Source organism: Fistularia commersonii, chromosome 12 (assembly GCF_037954325.1).
Source record: "Fistularia commersonii isolate RoL2024-O1a breed Wild chromosome 12, RoL_Fcom_v1.0, whole genome shotgun sequence".
In the NCBI taxonomy this organism is placed as follows: Eukaryota; Metazoa; Chordata; class Actinopteri; order Syngnathiformes; family Fistulariidae; genus Fistularia; species Fistularia commersonii.
The window spans coordinates 18897189-18915524 of NC_141295.1; the positions used below are offsets into that span (position 1 = coordinate 18897189).

The 18336-nt window shown below is 48.2% G+C and overlaps 1 protein-coding gene across 1 annotated transcript in view; it reads left to right on the forward strand.

The window, feature by feature from the left end:
• The first annotated feature begins 2166 nt into the window (after window positions 1–2166).
• sdk1b (sidekick cell adhesion molecule 1b) overlaps window positions 2167–18336 on the forward strand; it is a 276904-nt gene continuing 260734 nt past the window's right edge. Inside the window, exon 1 of the mRNA XM_086156189.1 lies at window positions 2167–2326. Coding sequence (XP_086012315.1) covers window positions 2167–2326 — 160 coding nt within the window. The remainder of the gene's footprint in view (window positions 2327–18336) is intronic.

Consider the following 18336-nt stretch of genomic DNA (forward strand, 5'->3'; position numbering starts at 1 on the left):
GCTGAGGTGAAGGTGCTTGAGGAGAGTGTCGGGGACGGCGAGGGAGACTATTTGGCCACTCGTGGGATAGAAAGTCCATCTCTATGGATTTATAGAGGCAATAAAAGATAAGGTCACTGTGTTGTAGGCTTAAATATTAATGTGCCATTTAATGACCCCCCCACCACATGAAACTAGGTCCTCGCTCGCTCTAAGATATGGCTCCAGGGCTCTTATTTTGTAGGCTAATGAAACAAGTGGCCGTGTGTGGAGCCGGGCCTCCACTGGTGCGTCACAGAGTTCTAGAGGGATATTATTTTCAAATCGACCCCCCCGTGCTTTTCATGTAGCCATGCCTGTTCGTCGCAAGTTGTCCGATACTTGTTGTTGTCGTCTGTAGCGTGGCCGGAAGGCTGTTTACATATCTAAGCGTCCTTGGTGAAGACACTAAACCTTCGAATGTTCTCGACGGCCCGGCTTGGCCATGCACGAATGGCTGAATGTGAAATAGCGTGAAGAGCTTAAGAATCGCCGCCGAGTGATTAAAAGCGCATTATAAATGGGGTCCATTTACCACTTGTTGTTGTTGTTGTTGTTGTTGTCATTATCATAATTACCATTGGTTTCATTATTGTTATTATCATCATTGGTTTCATTATTATTATTGTTTTTATGTATTATTATCCCATGTGCTATCATTACTATCATTGTTATCGTCATTGTTATTATAATTATAATTATTATTATGGTTTTGACAGCCTAGGGACTTTCCTTGCGTCTGCGCATGCGTAAGTGCTCGCGGCGGGTGTTTCTTTTCTTTTTTTGGAGCGTCGTCACGCTCCCTGGCGATCACATTAAGCCCCGCCCCCTTCGATTCGGACTGTCCAATAGGACGGGGGCAAGCGGCGGCGCTGGCCAATCAGAACGGAGGGATGCTACTGAATGAAAGTTAAGTTTTTCGAGTTCGGGAGAGAAAAGAAGGGGGAGATTAATGGAGGGAGAAGCGGGACGGGAGGGAGATGCGGAATAACATTTAAAAAGTCCGGAAAGATCGTCGGATTGACGAGTCGGACGTGAAGCGGAGGAGGAGGAGGAGGAGGAGGAAGACGCGACCCCGGGGCTCCCTCTCCTCCGCGGCGGAGAGAGAGTGGCAGGTGTTCAGTCGCGGGAGGCGCGTCGCCCCGGTCGGTTCCCACCGTCGATCCCGCGGAAGAGAGGAAGAAAAAGAAGAAACACGGAAAAAACAAACAAACTGGAAACAACAAGTCCTTCTCGGTTGTAACCGGATCCAGACGATTCAGCGGTTCTTCCATCCAAAGCGGACTTTTCGTCCGGGGAGCCGTCGAGCCGCGTCGGGGCTCCGGTGTCCCCGCAGCGGGACGGGAATAACGAACCTCCGCCGCCGCCGCCGAAAACCCCATTCGAAAGAAAATCGTTGAAATCAACTCCGCAAAAAAAAAAACAAAAAAAACGAAGGGGTTCTTTTTTTTGTGATTATCTGTCATTTTGATCGATTTTTGTAAAAACCTGTTGTGCCACGTTCAGACGCACCGGACTGCCGTTACGCGCAGCGGCAACTTCGCCTCTCCCGTATCCGACGCAGGAGGCTCCTGGCCCGGGGAAGCGCGGCGTCTCCCCTCCCTCCCCCCTCCGGAGGGCTCCGTCTAATACCTGGGATCCAAGCCCACCCCCTCCCACTCCTCCATCGCTCCCCCGGTGTGCGGAAGGGGGGGCATCCCCGGGCAGAGACGCCGAACAGCCGGATGCCCCGCCGGACACCGACGCCCCCCCCCCCCGGGAGAGGACGCCGAGGCGGCCGCGGCTGTGAGCCGGATCGCGGAGCGGATCGGCGGCTGAGCCCCGGCACTCACACGCATTAATCCGGATGGATCCGCAGGGTCCGCGGGCGCACGGCGCACCGAGATTACCGTGCGGGATCGCCGCCGAGGCGGATTAACGAGGACCCCCCTCCTCCTCCTCCCCCACCTCCTCCTCCTCTTCCTCTTCATTTTTTTTTTCGTGCACTCCGGAGGTGCGGAGCCAGAGAGCCGAGCAGCGGCGCCGCAGAAACAACTTCCACTTCCCGCTCCTCCTGCGAATTATCCGGACTTCTCCTTTGCAGCAAAGCTCCCCTCCCTCCCCTTTTCTTTCCTCCCTCCATCCCTCCATCCCTCCCTCCTCTCCGCGATGACAGCGGGCAGCCCCGGGGGATCGGCGGACACCGCCGCGGGGAGCCCTCGGCCGATGCGGGGCCCCGGGGCCCCGGCGAGCGGGGGCCGCCGCGGTGCGTCCCTCCTCCTGCTGCTGCTGCTGCTCGCCGGCGGCGGACACATGTTGCACGGACAAGGTAAGAGCCCAACTCGGGGATGAAGCTCATCCACCCCTCCAACCCCCAAACCATCTGCACCGCCGTTCCTCCAGAGGAGCGGTGAGGTGGTGGTTCACGATGCCCGGGGAAGCGGCTTCTTGGTGGGATCTGTCTTTTTTTTTGGGGGGGGAGTGGGGGTTCCATTACACCAGCAACAGTTTGTAGCCGGAGGGTTGTTGTTTGTGCTGAATTGTGCAGAATGATGATTGCAGGATTAAGGTAGTGTGTGTGTGCCCTTTACTACTGATAATCCCCCCCCACACACACACTCCCACCCCCCCATGCTTAACCACAGGTCCATATCTGACACAAAAACACACAAACACCCAATGCAATTATTTAAGCCGGGCATTGACCTGGCCGCTGGTGCAGGTGTCTGAGTGGACCGGTGGCTGCAGAGGGCTTCCATGTGGAGTAATTGTTCAACACGGCGAGGAAGAGCAAGACAGATATGATGAGGTATCGATCCCTGACCCTCGTCGCCAGCGGGAAACTGCATGTCGCCGTGTCACATGCATTTATGTGTTTTCTCTTTGAGGGAGTGATGGAAATGTGCACATCTGTGTGTGTGTGTGTGTGTGTGTGTGCGCACCTCATGGGATCATGTCAGATAGGCTGAACAAAAGCAAAAGAAAAGGTCAGACCGGTGTCAACACACAAGTTTTCTCAGGGTCACAGATGGTGCACCGGGCAAAATGTAGGCTGAGACTTGGAGGGGGGGGTTGGAGGAATGTGTGTGTGTGTGTGTGTGTGTGCATGTGTGAGCTATTTGTGAAGGCATATAGAATGTGTGTGCTGTTTAAGTGCAGGGAAGAAGGGGTGTGAACCGGGGGGAGGAAGTGAAGAAGAGGAAATCCAGCGGGGGCTGCGGCGCAGCGCAGCGGCTGCCGTCACTCACAAAATCGCGCCTGCAGTTCAATCGATGGTGACGGTATGACAACACCTCCGTGCGTGTCAAAAGTTGCTCTCGGCCTCCTCGTCCTCGCCGTCGCACCCCCCGGGTTGCGGAGGGGGAGGCGGCAGACGGCGGGGCGGGGCGGCTGCAGAGTCAGCTCCCTCCGCCCTCCGCCGTAATGTCAAGGTCTCGTCACCCGGGGGTCCCGCCGGCGTCCGTCCTCCCCGTTTTCACCGGACCGACGGGCGCCGGCTTCGCGTTTGTGTGCGGCGTCGAGGCCGGAATGATTGAAAGGGATCCGGGCCCGGGCGGGGGGGGTATTGATCCGATAAGCTGTGCCAGCGGGCCAATCGAAAGGCCGTAGATTTTCCATGTTCCGACCCCTCTATCCCCTGCATTTATTAGGACATTTTATTTTAGGAGGGAAAGGATGAAATTCATGAGCCAAGGTTGATCTTCCTGATCTCTCCCCGCCCCGACCCACGTCCCCTCCCCCCCCCAGCCGCCACCGACACCCTCTCTGCTGTCAATCGATGCCCACACCCTCATAAATGCGAGGCTTTATATGAGCCAGCTCTCGTCTCCGGGAGCACATTTAAATAAGCTCATCGATCTTTCATTTTAGGGTTTAAGTGACGGCAGCATTTTACCCCCCCCCCCCCCCCCCCCCATATGCTCACCTCCCCGCGCTGCTTTATTTATTCGTAACTACCTTCGTCTCATCGAGTGGGTTCTGACGTCCGGCTGACGAACCTCTCCGGCGATTCCCCTCCGAGAAACAGCGAGGGTCGCGGCTCGGGATTCGTGTTTTCACGCCTCGAGCGGGAGGAGTTCAGAATTCGCTTGGTAACGGCGGCGGGAGATCGAAAAAGGCAAGTGAGGGTTTTCTGACGGCAACAGGTTTTTTTTTTAGACACGGAGAGATTCGTGTAAAAGCGGTCCAAGGGGTTACATAACAGTCTGTTTACTAATGGTGACCACCAGAACGGCGCCGGCAGGTGGTCTTTATGGCCAACGCTGGCGGTGAAACGAAGCTCCCTTCATCATCTGCGGCCAATCGTACGTACGTCTCCAACAGAAGAGCCGCCTCCTGATTGGTCAGAAAATAGAGCCCTCGTCTTCTTCGTTTTTTTTTTTTTTTTTTTTTGTGTCTTCATCTTTGGGCGACAAAGTAGGCCAAATGGACTCTGGGATGTTACGCCGACCCAGTTGGGCTGGATCTATAAATATGAATGGGTTTGACATGACACATGTCATTGGCTGAGTCAGGCCAGAGGCGGCTTCTGATTGGACCACGGGGAATGATTAAGGGAATTGATGTCAGCGATAGGACGTCGGGATGGCGAGGGCGAGAGGCTGGAGAGCGAGCGGCGAGCCGGACTTTGTCACGCAGTGGTGCACACACACACACACACACACACACACACACACAGTCCTTCCCTCAAATCAGTGTCAAACTGTTAAATGTGGACATTTGCTTAAGCGTGTTGTAATGGGGGGGGTCAATTACAAACCTTGTCGCGCCTGATTACGGTCGTCGTAGCAGCGCAGCCCGATCGCCACTCGTCTATTCCCGTCACATTTGGATTTCCTTCCACCGTTTCTTTGAATGTAGAAACGTTTCTGGAAATAATGAAAAGAATAACGCCGCGCAGGCGTCGAAGCGGCGCGAGAGACGTGGGGTTGAAGGATCCGTGGCTCCAAAGTTCATCCCGAGGAGGAGGACGTTTAGATCGCCGCTTCGCTCACGCTTCTTAACTTATCTGTGCTTTGCTTTGATTTGCACCTGATCTGAAGCTCATGTGGAAAAACACTGCAGATATCCGTCGGTTGATTTGCACGGCGACGCCATTTGTAGGGTCTCCGGTTTGGGAGCCTGTATTTGCTTTTTGGGATTATCTGGCATTGAATTAAGTTTATAAGCGAGGTGTCCTCATGTAGCCCTTGCCTCAGCTAGCATCTGCGTTGGTTGCAAACTAATACCATTCAGCGACTCAACTCTTTCTTAAAGCGCTGGAGCCGACGTCGAGATGACGCCGCGAAGTCCCTGGAACCGTGTTTCCAGGAGAGGCGTTTCTAATCACCCCGACGCACTGGAGAAGGTTCGGATTTTAAGCGGTCTTTCAATATAATGGGCCGTGTTACGACACCGGCATCCGTTCCAGAGTTAATAACAAGCATAACGCGGCGGTTCGGTTTTTCATACTCTGTCGCAGAAACCAAACAATTACATGGTTATGGACAACTATAAGCTTCATAAGACAGAATAAATTGCGTAGCTGTAGAAGCGGATTATATTTCATCTTACAGGTGTAACTAGTGAAGAGGCCTGTGGATGAAGAAATCAATTGCAACGTGGAGGACATACCTCATAAATTCTTATGTGGCACAATGAAAGTGCCGGTCGGAGTTTTGATAAGTACTGTTTGGATGCGCGTACGGTCTGGCTCGGCTGGTAGAGCGGAAAGTCGGCGGTTCGATTCCCGCCCTCCTTTCGATGGTGTGGTTAGCGCCTTGCACGGTAGCGCTGCTAATCGCTAACCTTGGGGGTTCAGCATTGGATCGCAGTATCTCCGACAACCTGCGGACGACCTCCAGCTAGCGCTAACAGACTCTTGCAAACCCATTGTTTTTGCGTTTAGCCGCCGTCGTCTTTTTTTATCACGAAAACCCTTGTCAAGGTGATCCAACACCTGCGTCGGCTTGAACAAAACAGCGCGATTTTCCAACTCCCTCCTCGTCCTCCTCTGTAACTAGTTCTCTCAAGTGGAGGGGAAATATGATGTGACCCGAAATAAACGAAGATTTATTCCCTTTAATCCCCCCTCGGTCCTCCGGATTGACGTGAACGTTCTTGCACTTCCAACTGTTTTCCTTTTGGAGGAGCAGAAAATAATCACCTGGGTGTGTGTGTGTGTGTGTGTGTGTGTGTGCTGGTAACTGGTGATCTGGGTTGGTGACGTCATGAAGGGGTGAGTCGGCTCGGGTTTCCCAGTCGAGTAGCGCCACTAATGCTATGTGGCTATTTAAGGAGCAATCAATCAATACGACACAAAGAAGCAGGCGGATCGTCTGCTGTGTGTGTGTGTGTGTGTGTGTGTGTGTGTGGTGAAGAAGTGTGTGCAGATGTGCGTGCTTCTGCCCAGTCAGAGGACTTTCCTCTCTCGCCTAAAAGATGCATTTTATTGGAGTTTCCAACGGAGCTTTGAAATACGAGCCAAGCGGGATCTTCTTCTTTTTCACTCTTCATTTATTTTGTGTGTTCTTTCCGTATCGCCTTTTTTTTTTTTTTTTTTTGCTTATTTTGCTTTGCAGTCTGAATCTTTTTTTTTTTACCCTCTCTACCTTTCTGTACATCTCCCAAAAAAACGAAAAAAAACCCAACATTTTTTCAGAGGCGCGTAGGCAGGAGCGAGGTCGTAATGCTGTTTAGGAAGCCATGTTTATTGTGTATTCGCTGAATGTGTGTGTGTTTTCCATTGCACAGCGACAGCAGACACACCATTACGTCCAGTTTAGATGCAATGGTTCATAAAACGCGGTTACTTTATGCACCCGGTGCTCAATAGGCAATAGAATTTATAACCAATGATTTTTGCCGCCTCAAGCCCGGCGTTGTTGCCCAACGCGCAATGAATTACGGGGAAAACCCAAGGAAACCAACCGAGAAGGTTTCTGACGAGGCCTGGAGTTACTGGAGCTACGTCTTGCAGTTGTGTTGCAGATTGTAGGGCGATTTTACAAACTGCCGTACGTATGTATCGAGAAACAGAACCAGGCGAGAACGTAGAATAGAAATAATTCACCTTTAAAGGTCCCACAGCAGAAAGTGGACAGTGCAGTGGAGGTAGCCGGGTCATCAATATTAAGTTAAAAACAGAAGCATACAAGTATCGGAAAATATGGAAAATAAGAAATACATACTTTAACCGAACCTCGAACAGCCTCGAGTCATACATAAGTAATAAGAAAGAGAAGTAGACCGCAGGGAAATGAAAGGGAGAACATAATTATAGTACGAAAAAATGACAGAAATGACGTAAAAAAAAAGCCTCGGGTGCTCGGCGAGCATACGATCGGACCTTAGCGGGGCCACTTGGTACGCTCACAGCCAGGTCCTCCCCGCATTTCAAGCCTCGCCGCTTCGAATCCAAATTTAATCTATTTATTTCCGGGATTAATGCCGTAAAGTGGAAGCGCCGCGAGTCAAGGAATACATGTGTGGAGGGTCCTCTGCGCCGTCTGCGGCGCCTTCGTAAAGCAGCGCCAGGAAAGGGTTTAATTGGGTCGCCTCGTCCGCCCAATCGCACGCGCCCGTGCGGCGAGGCGTGCGCCGACAGCCGAGGAACCGACCAGCTCATCAGGAGCAATTAGCGCTTCATTGTCTTGCTCAAGGACACGTTGACGCAAACCCCGGGGAGCGGGAAGACCGAACCCGCCGCCCCCTGGTCTCGAAAGCGTTTCGCCTCGAATCATGACGAACGCGCGATCCTCTTCGTTTTATAACCAAAAGGTTTCTCGGATGAAATAATTGGACGCCGCGTTTCAATCGAACAGAAGACCGGTCGCCTGAGAATGGTCACGCCTGCACGAAATTAGGCCTTGATAGAAGACCCCGGCCACGTCCGCCGCCACAGATACAATCCATCACTTCATTTACAGTTGTCCTCCGCTATTTCGGAAGATCTGTATCACGGTTAATAACGTATTTACGCGTTTTCCCCGCGGCCTTTCTTAAACGTATACGCTTTTACGCGGCGGCCCCCGTGGGACGAAGAGGTGGGCTGCTCCACTTAGACGCCGTTTAGTTCAATTAGATGTGATATAACCTTTATTTATGGTTGAATATAGCATCGCAGGTAGATAAAAAAACACACACACACACCTGGGAAATGCCGCTAAGTCCTTGTACTGTCAGTCATTTAGCGGCAGCAGATTAGAAAGTCTGGAGAGCAGACTGGTGGCTGTGGGGGTGAACCAAGTGTCTGTCCTCCTCTGATCCAGAACGTCTCAGTAAGTGCTGGGATTAAAACTGGCAACCTTTAAGTGGATTATACACCAGGCTGTTGTAACTTCTAGAGCCGCCATGATACCGCAATTCTGGAATTTCCATACGGCGCCGGCGTAATGAGACAACGCCGGGTTCACGACGGGAGGAGAATAGAAAAGTCCCGGTCGTGAAAAAAAAAAACAAAACAAACGGGACGATTTAGTTTTCTCAATTTTACAGGCGGCGAAACAGCGTCACACAAATTAACATCTTAATGAAGTTTCAAATTGTTAATGCAGAGAATAAATACAATGAAACAAGGACGCGGTGATTACTTTTATGCAAACAGAAGCCGAGCGTCTCAGCGACCCCCCTTCCCCCCCCCCTCCCCTTCCGCCTTTCCTAGAAATACAGATTAGCAGAAACAGAACGTCAGCTGGTCTCAGATGGTTTCACACAAAACGCCGCGTTCGTGTTTCAAATCACAACCCGGGTGGCGATGCCTCTCGCGCAAAAACCGAGACGGATCTGCCGCCGGACGCCCCGTTCACAACTCGCCGCTCGCCGTTTTGACCGAAGGGCGCTTCTGGATGAGGACGGGAGGAGCTTGGAATTAAACCGCCAACCTTTGTTTTTACGCCAACGCTAGTTTGAGATGGTGTATCTGCCTCATGTGACCTGCCTCTCTCGGGGTCGGCTCTGTCACCGGGCATCCTGTTTTGCTAATGCTAATGCTAGCAGCTTGCAGGAGCCGGGCGGTTAGCCTCGCAGCAAGAAGGTCCCCGGTTGGACTCCCACAGGGGGGCTTGGTGGGGTTCCTCTGGGTTCTCCGGGTTCCTCCCAACATCCAAGACCTTCGATTGTCCAGATGAACGGAAGGTTTTCTGTGTCTGATGAATAAATTAATGACTTTTTGCCACCAAATGCCGTGTAGTTGCAGAGTCCGTAGTTGTATGTCTCTATGCCTCCTTTAGCACTCAAAGCTCCATTTGGATCAGTTTCCCCACTTTTGAAATTTAAAATGAATTAACTCGGCATTCAATCTTTTTTTGGTTGTTTTTTTTTGCCGTTATGCTATGTTCAAACAATCTGTGTTGCATTTTTTTTTAAATGAATGAACAATGGAGAGAAAACAAAATGACATTTCTGCGTGAGACAAAACATTTTGAACTCCAAAAAAGGTTACTTTTAAGTAAAAAAACTCATATCTTTTTGCATCCTTGTTGGATTTTTTAAAAGAAAACCAAAAATTCTGTCCTCTCACTGACGCATGCAGTCGCTTATCAAGAGCGACAACTTGTGACAGTGGTGACGGTATGTCATTCTAATTATGTTGAGCAAAAAAAGAAAATATTCGGACGAATATGAACAATATGGATTCGTAACGTGATGAGAGTCAGTGTTGTTGTTTTGCGACGGTGCGTCGATGCACGGTTCATTTTGTGCAGCAGTAAAACATACCTATGTCTTGAATTTGAAAAAAAAAAAAATTCACATTTTATTTTTCGGGTTCGGTGAAAGTTTGATGCTGGACGCTACAAGACCGCCGTAATCTTCAAATTTAAAATGAACAAACTAAAAAATACATTTTAATTCATTACTTTATGGCCTTTGGATGGCAGAGTGGCTAGCTCTGGTAGCTTGTAGCTTGTCTTAGCTTGTGAAATGGTACGCCCCTGTGATTGGCCGATCCAGGGTGAACCCGCCTCTCGCCCAATCAGGACCGAGATAGCTGCCGCCCTGGGTGCAGAATAGCCGGTGTAGATATTGAATGAATGAATGAGAGAATGAATGGTTTTCTTCATGACGACCATCAATTCGTCTTTACTTCTTTGGAAGAAAATCCAGACACAGTAAACCCTTGTTTTTCGCGGGGGTTACGTTCCAAAAAGAACCCGCGATAGGCAAAATCATGAAGTAGAAACCTTTTTTTTTTTTTTTTTACAATTATTATACGATTAAATACTCTATTATACATTGAAAAGAAAGAACAAACCATTTTACAGGCTCAATCATTTGTTTCAAAGTACTGTACTTTAGAAACGTTTTTTTCAACAAATAACTTCTGTACTGTCAAATAATAATTTTAATCATCAATGACAACAGAAGGCTTCAAATGGCGGAGATTAGCTCCGCCCACCGCGACCCGAGGAATTGGATTAAAAGAGAGAAAATTAAAAATGATTATGAAAAAAATCGCGGACAGTTGCAACCCTTTTTGCATCTTTATTAAAACTTATCGCTGCCGTCGTCCTTATGTTTTTTTCTTCCTTCTTTATGGAACGAACGGAAGATTCATTCATTCCGTAATGCCGACCCGCAGCCGCATAGCTCTTAGCTTCCCTTAGCATGTCCAGAAGTTTAACTTTATCTGCCATAGATAGCATCTTCCTGCCGCAGGTGCTTTTGTCGCTCCAGAGCGTTTTGTCAACATTATGGGTTTTAGAGAAACTCAAAAATTGCGAGAGAATTTGCACGTACGTCATGTAAATCTGGCAAGCTGTTTTACGTACGTGTACATATTAAACTGCGACGTAATTGACGCACAGGTAGAGAAGAAGCGGAGTGACTTTTTTAGCCAATCAGAATGCAGAACACAATGCACCATGCAAATCCGTGAAGTAGCGAAACCGTGAAAAGTAAACCGCTTTACAGCGAGGGATCGCTGCACTTCATGCGTCGGCGCTCTCCTGAAGGCCGAACCTTTTTCCGAACCTCAAATTGTCACCTGTCTGAGGCGTCACCTGCATCCCAGGGCGCCCGTTTCCATGGCGCTCGACGTCACGATCGGCCGGTCGCGGAATAACACGGGGGAAATGAAGTATCGGAAAAGCATGATTTACTTTGGGAGCTTTACTGTTCTGCACGTGTACGTTCTCACCTCGCCGCTTCTGATCTGCCGCAGGTATGCGACCGCCGAGTGTGTGTGTGTGTGTGTGTGTGTGTGTTGCCTCTGCATGCTGATTTATACCTATAGGCTCAGTGCAAAGAAGGGCCCTTTTTGATCTCATCCAGGAACAGGCGGGACGTAGCGTATGTGTTTTGGTCCGGGTGTCTGGCCAGAGGTTTTAGTTTAGTCTTTTGATCCGAGCCAGAGGGTGGGTATAAATCTGAGCGGAAGCAGCCGGCGCTACGGAGACTTGGCTGGCGCTCCGCACCGCCGTATTTGTGTTTATCGGAGTTACTATGGCCGGCGTGCGCGGACAGATCAAAAACGGCGGCTGCTATTTTTCGTTCTGCGCAAAAACCCTTCCTGTTTTGCGCTTTGGCGTGTCGTCAATGCTGCCGCGACCTCGCCTCGGCTCCCGCCGGCGGACGATTGTTGCTGCAAATCGATATTTTGGCTCTGCCTTTTTAGAGCGCTTACTGTCTAAAATAGCAGATGGGAACATGACTGATCTTCGGTGGAATGCTACTTGTATTCAACAAACTAAAAGCAGAGGCTGTGATCAAGTGTTTCACCAAACCTCCCCACATCTAGTTGGTATCCCGCACCTGAATATAAGCTGCACCGGCTTAAAATAACTAAATAAATCTATGTGCACGTATAGAGGCCACACTTGTCTACAAGCCACAGGTGTTTACATTGTAACATGAGATATTCACATAGAAATATTTCTTTTAGATAGAGACGTACAACTCGTCACTCTCACATTTCAACTTTTTATCGTGATGTACAACCCAGAGATGAAGATGTTGAGGTTCTCTTTGGGAGTGACCAGGATGGAGAGGATCAGGAATGAGTCCATCAGAGGGACGGCACATGGTAGATGTTTTGGAGAGAAGGTCAGAGAAGCCAGACTGAGATGGTTGGGTCATGGACAGAGGAGGAATAGAGAAGAATATTTTGGTAGACGGATGCTGGAATTGGAGGTCTAGAGGAAGACCAAGAGAAGATGGATGGACATCATGAGAGATGATATGAAGCTAGTTGGTGTGAGAGAGGAGGATCCAGAGAATAGGGTTTGATGGAGAAGGCGGATTCCCTGTGGAGACCCTGAAGAGAAAAGCCTAAAGGAAAAGAAGAATTTGTCACAAGGGTGCAGGACATGTATGACCTAGATAAAGTGATGACTGAGATGGTTAGGACATGAACTCTCCATGGTGAAGATCTGGGTAGAAGGTTGCTGAAAGTGGAGCTGCCAGGCAGGAGGCCTCCAGGAAGACCAAAGAGAAGATTTATGGGCGTAGTCAGAGAGAATATGAAGTTAGTTGGTGTGAGAGAGGAGGATCCAGAGAATGGGGTGAGATGGAGAAGGTGGATTGGCTGTGGAGACCCTGAAGGGAAAAACCCAAAGGAAAAGAAGAATTTGTCACAAGGGTGCAGGACATGTATGACCCAAACAAAGGGATGACTGAGATGGTTTGGACATGAACACTCCTCTGTTCATGTCTAAACCATGGTGAAGATCTGGGTAGAAGGTTGCTGAAGGTGGAGAGGAAGACCAAAGAGAAGATTGATGGGCATAGTCAAAGAGGATATGTCGTTAGTTGGTGTGAGAGAGGAGGATCCAGAGACCAGGGCTTGATGAAGAAGGTGGATTGGCTGTGGAGACCCCTGAAGGGAAAAGCCCAAAGGAGAAGAAGAAGATCATGTTGTGCAACCATTCACGCTCTCATTCACACGCCTGGACAATGTAGGGTCTCCAATGAACCTCGTGCACGACCTTGGAAGGAACCCGGAGAACCTGTGGGAACCCAACGCAGATGCGGGGAGAACACGGAGACTCCACATGGGAAGGGAATCCAGCCAGAGACCTTCTGGAGAAGGAAGTCAGACAAGAACAAAGTTTAGTAACTGATGAGATTTATTGATACAAGTGTTATGATTGATCTCGCTAATTACCGATCCCTCTGCGGTTCCCTTATAGATTCCTGATCACTTTTGTGTGAAGCAGAAAGGGTTCCGGTAGCGACAGGATGTTTGAAGTGCATCCATTATCTTTTAAATCCACCCAGGGAATCACTTTTTAATTAAATTCATGGATCATTTCTCCCTCTAACTACTTGTTGCGATTTTTCCTCCGGCATCGACTCCCGGAGCTTTATGTCATTGTTTTACGGCGCGCAGCCTCCGCAAAATAGACACAAGGGGTATGAGATTATAGTCCGTGTTTCATCTGGAAATTGTTCAGACTCACTCGGATTTTGTTTACATGGCGGAAAATCACTACTCCGTTTTTCGATGACACTTTCCATGCAGATCAGCAGAAACTCAACATTCCCTCAGGAAGGAGCGCTCGGCAAACGTCGCCTTTTCCTCCGGACGGATCCCCGCTCCATGCAGGCGGCCTTCTGCCTCCACCCGAGGTGGACGAGGAGGTGCATGAAGGTCGGGAAGGACCGCCGCTGATGGTCTCCTCACACTTATAACCGTCGGGCTAACGTTTACGTGCTAACACGATAGAATAATGCTTAGAATTCGGCAAAGAAACAACAATGGCGGACGCCTGGCAGAAGATCAAGCCCAACTCCTGGGAACCTGCGGAATGAAAGACGATGATGGGAAACAACGTTGTTTGTTTGCTTGTTTGTTTAGAAGTTTATTAGGACAGTGTACAAATACATTAAGCACAGAGACAGAGGTGTTTGTACCAGATTATAGCTCATAGCTCATTTCCATCTGTAGTCCTGGACAATACAAATATAAAACCGTATAAAATAGACAATATATATAAAATATACAGATAGGCAATAAAATAACTATACAATATATAAACAGGCAATAAAATATGTATTTTGCAAGTTGAAAGTGCTATTGTTGTGATATTGTTGTGATGTTGTTACTTTGGTCAGAAGAGAAAAGCCTAAAGGAGAAGAAGAATTTGTCACAAGGGTGCAGGACATGTATGACCTAGATAAAGTGATGACTGAGATGGTTAGGACATGAACTCTCCATGGTGAAGATCTGGGTAGAAGGTTGCTGAAAGTGGAGCTGCCAGGCAGGAGGCCTCCAGGAAGACCAAAGAGAAGATTTATGGGCGTAGTCAGAGAGGATATGAAGTTAGTTGGTGTGAGAAAGGAGGATCCAGCTTGCTAACGTCCGTAGCTCCACCCTCGGTTCCTCCGAGCAGCAACGTGCAGGAATGTTCAAGTCCTTTATTGCTCTTCTTGTTTATTGAAAAAAAAGTCTTCCACCAGATATAACAGTGAAGCTTTTCATATGGACCCAAACACGTTTTGCATGAAACCTGAATACGGTGTTTGGTTCGATAGTGTCGTACTCCTTGGTTAGAGCCGCATCGGCTCCACATCCAAGACAACCAGGTCTGCCTTTTACATACCAAAACAGATATTCTGCCTCCTGCCGTCCAGAAAGATCCTGTTTTCCGTCTTTCTTTTTGCTATTTTTCAGAGGGCTAGCATGGTGCTAGTATTAGCATAAGGTTGCTGTGACTACTGTCAACAGAGGAGAGGGCGTTTACGGGCCCTGTTGGGAGTTTCACGCCAAAACACCGGCAGAGCATTCTGGGATTTGTAGTATTAGCGGTCGCTGTAGGCTATAATACCAGCAGGCCAGAGCTAATAGTCAATAGCATGAACATATATGGCACAATATGTACATTTTTGGCCTTTACCTTACCCTACGTTACCTCCATTTTTGGCCTTACGCTGATGACGTCTTGCACTGACTGGACTCAGTCGGCTAACAGGTAGCCCAGCCTCCAACACACTTCCAAATCCATCAGTCATGGGGGAACGGTATTCGTATCCAGATCTCGAATTGCCTGGACTGTATGTCAGTCGAGCGCGTCGATATCGCGGCTGATGATAGGCTAACAGCTATTTGTACTGACACGCTAGCTATCCACACTACTTGTACTGTCACGTGTTCAGCGACTCGCGGTTGAGTCGTGTTTTTACGTCGTGCGGTCGAGTTTATTTTGAAAGGCGGGGCCCGTTTTGCCAGTAGATCGGGATCGACGTGTTGGGCGCGCTTTCCTAGATCATCCTGGTGGGGATTACTGTATTTACCGGACTATTAAGTGTACCTAAATATCAGCCAAATACAACCAGAAATAAATCTATTAGCATTTATAGGCTGCACTCATGTGTGAGCCGCAGGTGTCCATGTTGTAACATGATATTTTATATATCAAAAACTTTTTTTTTTTCTAACTTTTATTTAAACATACCGGTAAGATCCACAAATACGTACCGGAAATGCTTTTTCGAATAATAAATAACACAAGTAAAAGTCCATCCATTTTCTATCCAGCTGATCGCTATCTGCGCTATCTGCGCTATTTGAGCATGAAAACCGTTAAAGTCGTATTCTTCGGTGTCTGAATTGAACGGCCTCACAATTTCACACTCATTTCTTTGGTCCGATGTGACGAGGCTAAATGTTTTGACGTCTCGTTTGCCCCCAAAAATCCATCAATCAGGCGCATCGTTGTTTAAGCCGCAGTGTGAAAAAAGTAGCGTCTTCTAGCCTGAAGGTCGTTGCCGTGCAGGAGAAAGTCCTCCTTCCTCGACCTTGTCTGGAGTCAGGAGGGATTTTTATTTTTTTCCCCAACTTTTAATTTCAGACTCTTAATAAAGAAACACACTCGTTCTCACTGATGTAAATGAATTTCCCAAATGTTGGGGTGGCGGAACCCTAAAAATAGCGTTTTGACTGACGCGCTGAGTGCAAAATGATGGAGATGAGGTGTTGGTTTAATAAGAGAGCCAGAGAAAGGTGGCCGGTGTTGATTAAGGGATGAGGAAATGAACGGGGACAGATGGATGAAGAGGGGGAAGAAAAGAAATGAAGGGAAGTAATCAAAGCGAGAAAAATGACTCATCCGAGGAGAAAGAAGGAGGACGGACCGATTCCGGGTCGCGGCGAGAAGATGGACGGATGGGAAGGACGGCAAGGGAGGGAGCAGATGCAATCAAAATAGCTGATGGCTGGAAGTCCTTTCTGGAGATAAAGAAGAACGGAGTTTATCTATTTACTTTATTACCCTAATTCCTCACTCGGGACCTTCATCCCTCCCTCCCATCACTTCTTCTTCTTTTCCTTCTTCCTTCTGCAATGGTATTTGGAAAGTGGCGGCCAGATGCTTTTTATCACACACACATCATCTTGGTATACATGCGGCCATTGTGCAGTAAAAACCCAAGCTTGTGTGTGTGTGTGTGTGGAACCATGAAGTCACATCTTGGCGGATTATCTCGTGAAACTGGGAAGAGAGGGCAAAAGAAATGAAAACAAAATGAAAGCAATCAAGTGAAATGGAGAAATTGATTATCCTGTTTGCTGCGGCACTTCGGCGGGGGCTCCGAACCCGGGCGAGGTAATGCAAATTCATTTATGGTGTATATATCGCCGTAATTCATCATTTACAGGGTAGACCGAAGACAGAATTAAATAAGACGAGGGGAGAGAAATCAGTAAAACCAACAAACAAATCAGTGAAACAACCCAAAGTTATGAAAACATGAACGACGAGAGGAGAAGCCAGTCTGCTTTTCAGATTTGTGCGCTGGTGTAGCATTCCATCGTTCTATTATTTGAGACTTTGCCCGTACAAAAGGGGGGGGTTGATTGAATCGTCCAATTTTTTTGGGAGGGGCGCGGCGGTGCGGTGGTTAGCGCCTCCGCCTCGCAGCCAGAAGGTCCCTGGTTGGATCCCCACGTGGGGCTTTTCTTTGTGGAGGATCCATGTTCTCCTCAGGGTTCTCTGAATAGAGGTTAGAAAAAAATCTGCAAACCAAAAGTGCTCCAAATACAGTGATAATTTATTTTACATATAGTACAGAACACTTTGTTCGTCCAAAAAACTTCTCTTTGGTCTTCATCTAGACCTCCTGCCTGGCAGCTCCACCTTCAGCAACCTTCTACCGAGATCTTCACCATGGTTTGGACATGAACAGAGGCGTTTTCATGTCCAAACCATCTCAGTCATCTCTTTGACTCGGACATACATGTCCTGCACCCTGTGTCAAATTCTTTTTTTCCTTTGGGCTTTTCCTTTCAGGTGTCTCTACAGGGAATCCACCTTCTCATCTAACCCTATTCTCTGGACCCTCCTCTCATATCCTCTCTCATGATGTCCATGAATCTTCTCTTTGGTCTTCCTCTAGACCTCCAATTCCAGCATTCGTCTACCAATATATTCACTCTCCCTCCTCTGTCCATGACCCAACCATCTCAGTCTGGCCTCATTCATTTGTTCTCTCCAAAACATCTAACATGTGCCGTCCCTCTGATGGACTCATTCTTGATCCTCTCCATCCTGGTCCCTCCCAAAGAGAACATCAACATCTTCATCTCTGTGACCTCCAGCTCTGCCTCCTGTCTTTAGGTAGCTGTTTGTAGAGCATACAGCATCATCTGTAGGTCTTGTCCACCTTTCCTTTCATTTTGGCTCATAGTCTTCTATTTCTTCGTACCCGTGACACTTCTCTCCACCCATTCCAACCTTCTTGAGCCGTCTCTTCACCTCTTTTCCACACTCTCCGTTGCTCTGGACTGTTGACCCTAGGTACTTGAAATCCTCCACCTTCTTGATCTCCACTCCCTGTAGCCTCACCGCTCCACACATATCTTCTGTCTTGCTGCCACTAACCTTCATCCCTTTCCTTTCCAGAGCGTACCTCCAGCTCAGCCTATTTGCTGCTCTCACTACAGATCACAATGTGGTCTGCAAACAAACATTAAAATGGTAATGTCACCTTATAACATTATCTTCTACTCTAGATCCGAGAAACGGACACTTTTTCACCCATGTACTAAGACTAAGACATTCTTGATCGAAAGGTCAAGAATGTTGAAAATGATGTAAAAATGATAATATGACATGATACAGTGGATCCTCGCTACTTTGCCGATTTTTTTTTTTTGTAATTTGGTTCTTGCGATTTATCGTTCTTTAGCGTTTTTTTTTGCAGTATTTGAAAATATTTTTGTGATGAAATAGCCAAATTCTAGCCTTAAGAAAAAAAAACTAAAAAAATAATAAAATTCAACAAAAATTAATTATTTGAAATAAATAAAATACCAGATCTCCTTTGCTATACAAAGATACCCAGCATTGCGAACTCTCGCTCCTACCATTGTACCCACGAGAGATTTGATGCGGAATACCATTGGCTGAGTAGCTCTGTACTTGG